Source organism: Cnephaeus nilssonii (genome assembly GCF_951640355.1).
Source record: "Cnephaeus nilssonii genome assembly, chromosome: 1".
In the NCBI taxonomy this organism is placed as follows: domain Eukaryota; kingdom Metazoa; phylum Chordata; class Mammalia; order Chiroptera; family Vespertilionidae; genus Cnephaeus; species Cnephaeus nilssonii.
Window position 1 is genome coordinate 84,251,617 of NC_137072.1, and position 14,099 is coordinate 84,265,715.

The window sequence follows — 14,099 nt, forward strand, 5'->3', positions numbered from 1 at the left end:
CACTTATTTAATGTATGGATCAAGAGATTTGTTTTCCCAGTGAAATAAATTATGCCATTCCCTCCTTAAAAGGCAAATGTGGCTAAATGTTTAACAATTTTTTTTCTATTCATAGTTTAGTAGATAATGTTCTTAAATATAATTTAATCTATACAACAATGTTGTATAGATTAAATTATATTTATAAGGTTGTATGACCCACAAATGATGTTATAAAAATCTTATTTAATCTATAATAATGCAGTAGGAACCCACTTTATACGTAAAGAAAGTGAGGCACAAGGAGTTAGGGAATTTGTTCAAAATCACATCTCTGGTAAATGATCCATGGGGAATACAAACCCAGGTCTGTCTGATTCCAAAAGTCAAGTTCAAAACTATATAGTATTGTCTCTCCATAACACTAGTTATCTCCTTAACACAAAAGCCTTAGAGACAGAGCTCATTCATCTGCAAAATCCATTTTCAAATAAGTTCATTTTCATGTAAATCCAGATACCAGTATGTCATAAAAGTTAGCTTAATTTGTACAATACTGATCCATGGAGAGAATAAAATAAACTAAATAAAAAACTCTGGGCAGATGCAATTTGACAGAGAATTATAACACTTTTCCTGTGATTTATGATAAAGCATGAGCAAAGGAATGGAAATTGGTGGAGGTGTGATCAGTTAGCAGGGGAGGGGGAAGGGCCAGCCCTCAGGCCATGAAAGGCCGAGAAGTCATTTGGTCTGGCCCTGCCAGGGCATTAGGGGTGAGCTAATGAAGTGCTGGAATACAGCAGGCTAATTTTTAAGTCGATAAGGTTGTATGGCCCACAAATGATGTTATAAATATCCAAATGGCCTTTAGCAGAAAAAAAAGGTTTCCCATCCCTGATTTTAAGGTAACCTGTTCCCTCAATTTCATCTACAGATTATACAAAGCATTGAGACATCTTCAAAAAAGGTTCCACTATTTCAGTGTTATTTCTCAGAAACGAGGGGAGGTTGGACAAGTAACACAGACTGTTTTAATTCTTAGGACTCATGAGAGAAGGGACCCAGGCGAGGTCAGCTCCTGGGGAATGTGGATCTCACTGGAACGAGGAAAGCAAAACCGGCCAATGGAAGGAAGTGTTTCTTCAGGTCAGCCACCACAGCGAGGCAGCCACGGCGCTTGTGAGAAGGTGGTAAGGATAAGGCGGGCTGTCTCTTCCATTGCTGGAGTCCCCAAACCTGCGTGACATGTGGTCCCAGGCCCCGGCAGCAATTGCTCCTTGATGGTCCACGCGGTGTTCCCTGGAGGTCTCGTTTGTTTTTGAGGTTGTGGGGCGAATACAGACTGACAGTACCAGAGGAGGGAACTAAGTCATCTAATGTCTTCTAGATACACAGCTAGAGAGGAGGAGATGTAGGTGTCCATGTTTAACGGGTAAGAGGTTCTGCCAACTCCTGGACCCGCGGAGAACATTGTGCTTTCAGAGCAGCTGGCTTGACGTTGAAAACCGATGGGTCGTAGTACACAATGTGCATGGGAGTCCTGGAATGGGGAAGAAAGAACCCAACCTGAGGCCACAGAAAGTGGAGCTCACATTTCTCACACATCCCCTCTATGCTTGGCACGGTGATCCAGTCCCGTTTTGATGTCCATAAGCCTCCCATGAAACAGGCATCATGACCCCCACTACACAGATGAGGAAGTGAAGGCTTGGGGAAGTTGTGAGAATGATCTGTGGTCAAATCCAGATTAGTGTACCCGGTCAGATTCCAAAGCCTTTGCTCTTCCCACAAAAAGTAAATTCTGGAAATTTCTTTGGCAATGTTAGACAGTCCTCTGGTGGGCTTAAATCAAAATTTTGAAGTTTCCACCCTTTGCACCTTCCCACCGAGTAATAACTTTAGAGAAGGGACCTAGAGCACTTGGTCTAACTCCTCCCTTCCCTTTGTCAAAGGAGCAGGGAATAAGCTTCATTTCATTTGGTGTTGAACTTTATTTTTTAAGGCAAAACACCTATAAAAATTTTAAAATATTATGTTATACTAGAAGCCTGGTGCACAAAATTCATGCACGGGCGGGGGGGGGGGTGTCCCTCAGCCCGGCCTGCATCATCCTGCAATCCGGGACCCCTCTGGGGATGTCCTACTGCTGGCTTAGGCCTGATCCCACAGGAATCCCGCAGGGATCGGGCCTAAACTGGCAGTCGGACATCCCGCTCGCAATCCAGGACCGCTGGCTCCTAACTGCTTGCCTGCCTGCCTGCCTGATGCCCCTAACAGCTCACCTGTTCACCTGCCTGCCTGATTGCCCCTAACCATTCACCTGCCTGCCCCTAACCACTCACCTGCCTGCCTGATGCCCCTAACCACTCACCTGCCTGCCTGATCGCCCCTAACCACTCGCCTGCCTGTCTGATCACCCCTAACTGCCTCTGCCTTCCTGCCTGATCACCCCTAACTGCCTCTGCCTTCCTGCCTGATCGTCCCTAACCACCTCTGCCTGCCTGCCTGATGCCCCTAATCACTCTCCGCTGCTGGCCTGATCGCCCCTAACTTCCTCTGCCTCAGCCCCCACCATGTGGCTTTGTCCAGAAGGATGTCCGGAAGACGTCCGGTCTATCCGGTCTAATTAGCATATTACCTTTTTATTAGTATAGATAAGAACTAACATATTTCCTGTTCCCTGGGCTCAGGAGTTCTACAACTTTCTTCAGTGCCTCCAGATTTTCCTGACAATGCTTAAAAAGGAGATCAAGTATTATCACTTGAATGCAACAAAGTGAATTGAGGTTCAGGCAAGTTAGAGGTCTTCTAAAAAATAAAAGAGCTCAGTCAGCATGGCTCAGTGGTTGAGTGTTGATCTATGAACCAGGAGGTCATGGTTCAATACCCAGTCAGAGCACATGCCCGGGTTGGGGTCTCGATCCCCAATGTGGGACGTGAAGAAGGCAGCTGATCAATGATGTTCTTTCATCATTGATGTTTCTATCTCTCTCTCTCTCTCCCACTCTGAAACCAATAAAAATACGTTAAAAAATAAAAATAAAACTGGAATTAGAGACAATTTCTTCTTTGTTGAAGTATTTTCTCATTTATTTGAAACTAGTAGCCCTGCGCACAAATCCATGCACCAGTAGCTCATCAGTAGCTCGCTGCCCCGCCCTCCTGTGGCTTCCCCTGCCCCCCTCCCCACCGCCCCCCATCATAGCTTGCTGCCCTGCCCCCTCCTATAGCTCTCTGCCGCCCGCTTGTAGCTCACTGCCCCACCCTCCTTCTGATTCGTGATCCAGTTGTTACATGGTCAGTTGTTACACTTCACGGCATAATGACCATTTGCATATTACATCTTTATTATATAGGATAGGTCATATATGTACATGGTACAAAAGCATTGAAAAATACCAAAGTCTATTTAATGAAAAATAATTCTTCCTCCCACCCCAGATCCCCAGATCCCCCAAAATAACCTTTGTTACTACCTCCTTATCTACCCTTCTGAGATATTGTAGGCATATGCAAGCAAAAATATGGCACACATGTATATTTCCTTGCACAAAACTGTAATATATTATATACTCTGTTTTTATAATTTGTTTCACTTTGACAACATGTGTTAGATAAATAACCCCATATTCATAATTACAGAGTTGTCTCTTAGATCTATGTTGCAATACTAGCCCACTAACCTTTTTATTATAGCCTTATATTTATGGTAAGAAGACCATAGGTTTGCCACAATAAATGTAACAAATAAATGAGATGTTTTTAAAATTTTCTCAGCCCAGTTGGGGTGGCTCACTGGTTGAACATCAACCTATGAACCAGGAGGTCATAGTTTGATTCCCAGTCAGGGCACAAACCCATGTCTGGGTTGCAGGCTCAATCCTCAGTGCAGGATGTGCAGGAGGCAGCCGATCAATGATTCCCTCTCAACATTGATGTTTCTATCTCTCTCCCACTCCCTTCCTCTCTGAAATTTAAAAAAAAAAAAATTCTCACATTTCTACAGTTCTCTTCCTTTTCTGTCCCATCTTAGCCTTAAGTTGACATACCTTGCACTTGGATTAGCTAGTTCTTCAATTCTGGGAGATATTTTGGAATGTGCAGCAGCATAAGAGACTGGCCAGTAGGGATCACGGTCAGGTAAATAATCCTGATGAAGAGTTTTGGCCTTAGCTAGAGATACTGTTCGAGGGCTAGGTACGTTTAGCAAGGCAGCTTGGGTTATCTACAGTGGAAACAAAAAGACACAAAAATATATTCCCAAACTTACCACATACCCCCTCCTTACAACTATATCCCCGATGCAGTCATCACCATTTCTTTCCTGGGTTCCTACAATAGACTCCTCACTGGTTTCCCTGTTTTCATTCTTACCCCCTGGACAATCCAGCATTCACATGGCAGTTACTGAGGAGAGAATGAATGTTTTAATGAGTGCATCCAGGAACCAGACGGTGTTCTAAGTCATTGACCTGTGTCATTGCTACTTAATCATCATAACAACTCCATGAGGTAAGTACTTTCTGAAGCTCAAGTCAGATCATGCCACTCCCGGGGTTAAAAACCTTTAGTGGATCCCCAATTTGCTAAAAATAATATTTGGGCTTCTTCCTATGGCCTAGAAGGCCCTAGCAGATGGGCTTCGACCCCACTCCCTACCTTGATTATTATGAGGCCCCTCCCATGATCACACAAGGCCCCTCCGGCCTAGCCCTTTCCACCTCAGGGCCTTTGCACTTGATAGTTCTGCTTGAATTCCTCTTTCCTCAGTCTTGTCATGGCTGCCTCTTCATCACTCAAGTCTCTGACTCAAACATGTATGGTTAGGACTTCTCCCCTAGCCATACAAATAAGTCAGTCTTACTGATTACCCTCTTCCACAGTACTAATTTTCCTCACGGCACTTACCAACACCTGACTTAGTTCACTTATCTCGTTGACATGTTTATTGTGTGCTGAGTCCCCTTAGAATATAAGCTGCTTGAGAGACGTACAGCAGGTCCTCAAATAATGTTTCGTCATAGCATTGATGACATGCCTAGGAAGTTAACGCTTGTTTATGCCAATTAGCCTACGGTAAAATTGGTTTGGTTATATGTCATTTTGCTTAAGGTCACAGAAACTGTCAAAATGATAAGTGAGAACTTACTATACTTGTTTGTCGAAAGCTGGAATGGGCTTTGGTGCCTAATTGGTGCTGAACCAATTCCCTCTGGTCTTACTTTGAAAGTCCCATTTGCCAGGTTGCCTTCTTATTATGTTGCTTTATCGGTAAAATAGGAAGAATGTTATATAATCTCTTTCTTAAGTGCTCATTGAAAAGAACTGGGATGGACAGCAAACACCGCTCAGTCCCCCTGAAAAGTGTTCTATGTTACAGTGGGACAGATTTGTTTTGGGTTCTACGTGTATGATTGTCTGCAGCAGTATCACTTGTTAAAAAGATTTTTTTAACACTCCTTCAAACAGTTCTAGCAATTAAAGAAAGATGCCTATAAGTCTCATTTTACATCCCCCAAAACTGAGCATAAAGTGATTTGCCTGAGGGTCAGAAGGTCACTTTAGCAAACTTAAGACATTCTCCCAAGTGTTTTCAATTCCCAGATTCGTTTTTTTCCCCAAATAGAATTCCATATCAAATCCTCAGATTCTGAGAAAGAGGGTGAAATTGGCCCCACACCCTTGAATGACATAATCATTAGGTATTTATTGAAAACTCAGCTGGGATTGGGCACCAAGTCGCCGCTGCAATGAATGGAGAAGGGTGTCCAGGAGGAAGAGCAAGGGAAACTCCTGGGCGTGCCAGGCTCCGTGCTGAGCGCGGGCCTTCGCTATGTTTGCAGGGAACTGTTATCTTTACAGCCCCCTGGTTCCCCTTGCCGCACCCAGCTTCAAGGTCATCCCAGCGTTGGGACCCAGCTTTAGTACTCTTCCCTTTCCTAAAATGTTCTCTTTTTGGATCTTCACTCAGCTAACGCCATCTCATCATTCAGGTTTCACCTCAAATATTCCTTCCTCAGAGAGCCTTTCCCTGACTACCATCTGCAAAGCAGCTTGTCCCCATAATCACTCATTTTACAAAGGTATGCCCTAATCCCTTCTTGTGTTGTTTAACTTTATTTTTACTTTTTTTTTTTCATTGCACTTTTCACTATCCGACCTTATCTTATTTGTTTACTTATTTTTCCTTTGTTTGTTTGTTTCTCTCCATCTTGTTCACTGGGAACAGTGTCTGGCACACAGTAGGCATTCAAATACTTGAATGAACAAGGCTCAGAGAGCTTGTCACACATCATAGAGCTAGAGTGGCAAGGCTGTAATTTGAACCCAGCTCTTACTGGCTCCAAAGTTCATGCGCACCACCCTTTACCCCCCAGGCCCTCTCCATATCTGGCAGGTAGGTCTTCCTGCCACAGATTTCTCTTTCAAGGTTCCCTTTAGCAATGACTTTGGACAGTGCCCTGTTGGGGGGAAATAGCACCATAGGAACAACCAGAAAATGAGCTGAAGGATGCCAAGGCAGTGATGGCTTACGGGACGGATGGGCATGTCAGTTCTTTCTCTTGGATAGCACAGACCCTCTATCTTGATCTTTGGACAGGCAAGGTCTACAATTCTTGGAGTTGCGACAGCATGCAGGGCAGAAGCTACAATCTTGGTTTCAACCTAGAGGAGAAAAATAAAACAGTGCCTGTAAGCATAAAATAATAAACACCATCTCGATCAAGATTACAGAGTAGGTCTGACCTCTGGACCAGACTTCTCGGCAAATTCAGCAGAAAGAATAACCACAATCATAGCTGAAGGATCAATGCCCAACTTTCTCAAACTATTTGTATGGATTCCAACTCAAATTTTCAGGAACTTAAAGATGTGGAGGAAATGGCCGTGTTGCATATTGTCTAAGAAATAGATGGTAATGCTGATGAATGGCGTGGTAAACTCAGCCAAGAGGGAAGGCCCAGCCCCACCACACACATGAGAACACTGTTAAGGGGCACGGTAAGCTTGTTCTTAGCTACTTTTGCCCTTTGGAAATTGGGACTCACACTATCATAGATCCCCATGTTAGTGGCTCTCTTCTACGTCAAACAGATGCGAAAGAGAAACCAAAGCCAGGAGGAAGGAGGCAGAACTGCATTATCTCCATAGAGAATGCTGTTCTGGTCTTAATTGTGGAAATATGGTTTTCTATTTAAATTACTTGTATTCAAACTAAAAATTTAGCACAAGACTTTGAGGTGGAATATAATTATTAACTGGAAATAAAATGCAGTTTTATCTTTTCACTGTGGGTGGAAAAATAATACAAAGGTATGCCCTAATCCCTTCTTGTGTTGTTTAAAATGAGGATACTAACACTGACAGTACTCTACACATATTAATTAATTTATTCTTCACCTGGGGTATCATTTTTATTTCATTTCACTGAAATACTTAGAGAAACCAAGGTACTTTGAAGCTCAGCAGTTTATTTAAGTTTATATACTTAGTAAGTGGCAGAGCTGGGATTCAAACTGAAGATCCTATCTGTCATTACAACACCATGAAATACTAATTAAGCATTGTAAATATTTCCTATGAATTAAGCTTTGTCGCCTATCAAGCTCTGGGAAAATCAGGGAAATATATGATAACCACTGCTTTCAGTTAAGGCCTACAGTTGAAAAACAACAACAATTATTTATTAATTTAATTCATTAGACAAATATCTCTTAATTATATTATGTAAGATACAACAAGGAATAATAAAACAATCGCTTTCTCTTTTTTCTAATCTTTATTGTTGGAAGTATTACATAGGTCCTCCTTTTTCCCCCGTTAGAAACAATCCCTTTCTTAAAGTAATTTTCCATTGCTTTTTTTTTTTTTTCAGAGAGAGTGGAAGGGAGAGGGAGAGACAGAGAGAAATATCGATGTGAGAGAGACACATCGATTGGTTGCCTCCCGCACACCCTCAACCAGGGCAGGGAGCCTGCAACTGAAATATGTGCCCTTGACCTGAATCGAACCCGGGGCCCTTTAGTCTGCAGGCTGATGCTCTATCCATTGAGCCAAACTGGCTAGGGCATCTTAAAGTAATTTTCAACTTAGAAGAAACTATGTCCTACAGGCAAATCCTCTCTAATAAAATGGTAATATGCAAATTAACCATCACTCCGCTACATAAGCCACGCCCACTAGCCAAGCCATGCCCACCAGCCAATCAGGGCGAGTATGCAAATTAACCCCAATCCAAGATGGCTACAGCCACAGAGAGCAAGGTTTCCCAGGTAACAGAGTAAGCCAAGCTTTCCATAGCCGTTGCAGGCCTAAGCCTCCACTCAAGCTACAAAGTTTAAATTATAGAAGGTAAACAAATTCAAACAAATGGCGGCAGAATGGAGCTTGAGAGAGCAGGCCAGGGTTGCCGGCGGCAACAGGGGAAGCAAAGCTTTCTGCACACCCTGGCCGGGCTCACCCGCTTAAGGCTACAAAGTTTCAATTGTAGAAGGTGAATTAACTGCCACAGAAATGGCTGCCGGAGCCCCAGGCTTGGCTCCGCTCCAGGGTACAAAGTTTCAATTGTAGAAGGAAAATAAATTCCAGATACCAGGGCCTCTGCTTGGGTTGCCGGGGGCGTGGCCAGCCAGCAAACCTCCACAGGCCCCTCGCTCAGGCCGCCCCACACCCCAAGGGAACCCCCACCCTTATCTGTGACACCCTTCAGGGCAAACCAGCTGGCCCCCACCCGTGCACCAAGCCTCTATCCTATCTAATAAAAGAGTAATATACAGATTGATCATCACTGCAACACACAATATAGCTGCCCCCGTGTGGTCAAAGATCCTGCCCCCATGTGGACACAAGATGGCCACCACAAGATGGCCAGCAGGAGAGGGCAGTTGGGAGGCATCCGGCCTGCAAGGGAGAGCAGTTGTGAGGGACCAGGCCTGCAAGGGAGGGCAGTTGGAGGTGATCAACCCTGCAGGAGAGGGCAGTTAAGGGTGACCAGGCTGGCAGAGGAGGGAAGTTGGGGGCAAACAGGCTGGCAGGGGAGCAGTTAAGCATCAACCAGGCTGGCAGCAGAGTGGTTAGGGGGTGATCAGGCTGGCAGGCAGAAGCAGTTAGGGGCAATCAGGAAGGCAGGCAGGCAAGCAGTTGGGAGCCAGCAGTCCTGGATTGTGAGAGGGATGTCCGACTGCCCGTTTAGGCCCGATCCCACCAGGATCGGGCCTAAACGGGCAGTCGGACATCCCTCCAGGAGTCCCAAATTGGAGAGGGTACAGGCTGGGCTGAGGGACAACCCCCTGCCGTGCACGAATTTCGTGCACCGGGCTTCTAGTCATTTGATAACAGTAAAAGAAAATAAATAAAACTTTGAGAGGTATCAGAGGAAGAGTGGGAAAAGCCAAGGAGGATTTCCTTGTTAGGGATAAAGAAACATTAGATTGGACCTTGAAGGAAGTAGAGAGAGGAGGAAAGATAGGGAGATACAGAAAAGATAATGGGAAGGAAAATCTGAGCATAAAGGCAAGGAAGCACGGAGCAGATGGTCTCTGGTTATGCAGGGAGACCAGGCTTATGAATGCATTTGTAACAGATTAGATGTGGGGGAGGGAGCATTCTTCATAGCCAGAAGAGAACCATCAAGTCAATTATTATTATTATTATTATTATTATTATTATTATTATTATTAATTTTAGAGAGGAGGGAAGGGAGAGAGAAATCTCAATTTGTTGTTCCACTTATTTATGCATTCATTGGTTGATTCTTGTGTGTGCCCTGACCGTGTATTGAACCCACGACTTTGGCATATTGAGACGATGCTCTAATCAACTAAGCTATCTGGCCAGGGCCATCAAATATTTATATTAGAAAGTAAGCATGATCAGAGCTGGAAATTAATCTATTAGGCATGTGTGAGAAGGTAACTGCTAAATACCAAAATAAGAGTTTTAAAAGTCAAAATCTATCCAAGTCAACGATTTAAAAAATTCAAACAGGTTGATTAGTCTGAGTAGGAGCTTCTGACATCTGTAAACAGAGAATAAGTGAGCTGTGAAATCAACCCCTTTTCTAAGCTCTATGGTCCTGACAACGTTGCTATAGAAAGAGATTTGGGATGACAGTCATAGAGGTGACAGGACTTCCCACAGCTCATCCATCCCAAGTCTGGTGGCAAGGAACCTCGGACGCCTGTGATAGTTCCTTGGCTTTCTTTGTGGGCATGTATTATTTTTATTTATTTATTTATATTATTTTTATTGATTTCAGAGAGAGATAGAAACATCGATGATGAGAGAGAATCATTGATTGGCTGCCTCCTGCATGCCCCCTACTGGGGATTGAACCCACAATCCGGGCATGTGCCCTTGACCAGAATAGAACCTGGGACCTTTCAGTCTGCAGGCTAACGCTCTATCCATTGAGCCAAACTGGCTAGGGCAGGCATGTATTATTTTTAAACTCTGGGAAGATTTAGAATTAACTGTAAAAATCCTAAGAGAATCAAAATGATAAAATTAATACTTGTGTTAAGAATAAGTATGTATAAGAATTGATGAAATTTGAACATGGACCATGAAGTAAGTATATCAATGTGAAATTTCCTGATCTTGATATTAGCATTATAGTTATACTAGGAGCGCAGTGCATGAATTCGTGCACCTTGAAAGGAACTGTGGGCCGCGAGGCTGCGGTGGGCACAGGGGCGGGTCTCGGCCCATTCTCCGTGCCCCCGCCTGGCCCCTCCCACCGTGGTCCCAGTCCCCTGTCTGCCAGCAACCCCACTCCGGCTGCCACCACTCCCATGTGCTGACTGCACCGCTTGCACCCGCTGATGGCGCAGAGCGATTGGGGACTGCGCCAGCAGCGGATGGAGTGGGGCCAGCACTGTTAGCAGGTGTGAGTGGTGACTGCTGCCCCGATAGCTCCTCAGGAGCAGGGGGAGATGGAGAAGCCCTCAGCAGCCGCCGCTCGCAACCACGGACAGTGCGGACAGTGCCGAGTGATCCAAACCGGTGCAGGGCACCAGCAGCGGGTGCGAGCGGCAGCTCTGGCACCAGCTGTGGGTGCGAGCAGGGCCGTCGCCCGCAGCAGTGCGAGAGGCAGCTGCCAGCCCCAATCGCCCCTCAAGAGCAGGGGGAGGGGGAGAAGTCCTGAGGGGTGACTGGGCAGGCAGCTGCCGCTTGCACTCACAGACAGCACCGAGTGATCTGGACTGGTGGGCGCCAGCAGTGGGTGCGAGCGGCGGCTCTGGTGCCGGCAACAGGTGTGAGCAGGGCTGTCGCCAGCAGCAGTGTAAGAGGCAGCTGCCAGCTCCAATCGCCCCTCAGGAGCAGGGGGAGGTGGATAAGCCACCTGCTTACGGCGCCGAGCGATCAGGGTCAGCGCTGGCACTGGCAGTGGGTGCAAGCAGCAGGTCCAGTGCTAGCAATGGGTGCGAGTGCCCAGCGGGACTGCAGCACGCAGGAGCAAAGAATTTTCAGTAACCACAAGAGGCTCACCCCAATGACAGCAACTAACACCCCCCCTTGTTCTGGCGCCCCCACTCACCTGCTCCACCATCCCGCCACCACTGACACCTGCCATGTTCCATGCGCACCCCTGGTGGTCAGCGCATGTCATAGCAACCGGTTGTTCGGTTGTTCCACCAGTCGGTCTATTTGCATATTTGCCTTTTATTATATAGGATAAGATAATGTCCTTGCTCTTAGGAAATATACAGAAGTATTACAGAAGTATTTAGGGCAGTGGTCGGCAAACTGCAGCTCGTGAGCCACATGCGGCTCGCGAGCCACGGTTTGCTGTTCTGTTGACTAATGAGTTTGCCGACCACTAGGATAGGGGCTTAATCACAAGGAACCACAACAGCCTGTAATTATTGGAATCGAGAGTCTAGGTCAGTGGTCGGCAAACTCATTAGTCAACAGAGCCGCAGTTTGCTGACCACTGATTTAGGGAATTAATGTCTGTAACTCACTCTTAAAAAAATGATTCAGATAAAAACACACTCACACACACAAAAAAAACACACCATGAAGGAGAGAAAATGATAAAGCCAATGGAGCTAATTGTGAGTTTTTCCAGCTTTTTAGTAAAATTGAAATTATTATTAAAACAAAAGTATGTGTATACTATTAAAGTAAAAATGTTTAAGAGAAATTGGCCTGTTAGAGTGATAACCTTACAATTGCAATTTGAAATGTATAATTGAGTAACTGTTCTAAAATTATGACATTAAGTTGAAATCTTAAATCTATGTCATTCTTACAACATTAAAAACTACAGGCTCTGGCCGGTGTTTTCAGTGGTTGGAGTGTCAGCCCACACATTGGAGGGTGAAGGGTTTGATTACCCATCAAGGGCAGGTACCTGGGTTTCAGGTTCTATCTCTGGCCCCAGTCAGGGTTCACTGGGGAGGCAACCAGTCAATATGTCTTTCTCACATCAATGTTTCTCTCTCTCTCCCCCTCCCGCCCTCCCTTCTCCCTTCCACTCTCTTTAAAAATCAGTGGGAAAAAATCCTTGGGTGAGGATTAACAAAACAAAACAACCAAAAAACTTCAGGTTCACCAAAATTATAAGTTTAATGTGTTAGATTTTTAAATAATCATTTGATTCTTGAGAAGGTTTTGTTTGCTAATGCAGATGATTGAAATAAAATATTTTTTAAAAAATCAAATTTAGTGTACTTATAAGTATAAAGTATTTGACAGTATTTAATTCAGTTTGAAACCAAATCAAATACTCAGGCCTCTTAAAGTAATTGTTAAAAAATGCTAGAATTATAAACAGAATAATAAAACTTCCCAGCTAAACTTAACTGTATAGCCTAAGAAAGAAACAGATTTTTTTAAAAATATGGAATTTTTAAAATTAACTATTAATTATTTAAGTCAAGAGCATACCTCTGAACAGTCTTTTCTGCATACACAAACCATGTTCGAGGTACCAGAAGACTCACATCATTGGGTGTGGCAGGGTTTTTCCTACCAAGCTATACATTCCTTGCCACCTCTCTCATGGAAAGGTGGGGTTGGTGTCCCTGCCCCCTTGAATCTGGCCAGACTTGTAACTGCATCAATCAACAGAGTTTGAGGGCAGTGACATCATGTTACTTGCAAGGCCAAATCATTAAAAAAAAAAACAAAACATGCAGCTTCCACCTGGTTCCTTTGGAATGCTCACCCTTGGGAATTCCAAGTTAGGCTATTCCTTCTCAGAATGTAGCTGCTGTGCTGAGAGGCCTGAGCCACATGGAGACACCATAGGAAGGTGCTTCTGTATATATTCCCAACTGAGTCTAGCCTTCAAGTCATCCCAGCCTAGGGACCACAAATAGGTATTCTTTTTTTTTCTTTCATTTTTTAAATTGATTTCAGAGAGAAAGGGAGAGGGAGAGAGAGATAGAAACATCAATGAGAGAGAATCACCGATCAGCTGCCTCCTGCACGCCCCCTACAGGGGATCAAGTCCGCATCCCGGGCATGTTCCCTGACTGGGAAATGAACTGTGACCTTCTGGTTGATGGGATGATGTTCAACCAACTGAGCCACGCGGGCTGGGCCAAATATGTATTCTCTATGGACTAAATGTTTATGTCCTCCCCGCTATCCTGAATTCAATTGAAACCTTACCCTCAAATGTGATGCTACTAGGAGTGGGGTCTTTAGAAGATAATTAGGTTTAGATAAGGTCTTGAAGGTAGAACCCTCATAATGGGTTTAGGGTCCTTCTAAGAGGAAGAAGAGAGATCAGAACTCTCCGTGTGCTCACAAGGTGGCTGCTACACCTGGGAGAGGGCCCTCGTCAAGAAGAGAATCCACTGGCACCTTGATCTTGGATTTCTCAGCCTCCAGAACTGTTGTTTAAGCCACCCAGTTTGGGCAGCTTGAGATGACTAAGACAGGTGTGAAGGAGCCTTCGGATGATTCCAGCCCCTACCATTTTAGGCACTTGAGCCATTAAAAATATCCCAGCTGAGTCCTAACCGGTTTGGCTCAGTGGATAGAACATTGGCCTGCGGACTGAAGGGTCCCAGGTTCGATTCCGGTCAAAGGCATGTACCTTGGTTGCGGGCACATCCCCAGTAGGGAGTGTGCAGGAGGCAGCTGAATCGATGTTTCTCTCT

General features: G+C 44.8%; 1 protein-coding gene across 1 annotated transcript in view; it reads right to left on the reverse strand.

The window, feature by feature from the left end:
* Nucleotides 1-1,407: 1,407 nt before the first annotated feature.
* SPMAP2L (sperm microtubule associated protein 2 like) overlaps nt 1,408-14,099 on the reverse strand; it is a gene marked incomplete at both ends in the record, with an annotated part of 43,269 nt that continues 30,577 nt past the window's right edge. The window contains 3 exons of the mRNA XM_079763670.1: nt 1,408-1,522; nt 4,032-4,207; nt 6,517-6,648. Coding sequence (XP_079619796.1) covers nt 1,408-1,522; nt 4,032-4,207; nt 6,517-6,648 — 423 coding nt within the window. The remainder of the gene's footprint in view (nt 1,523-4,031; nt 4,208-6,516; nt 6,649-14,099) is intronic.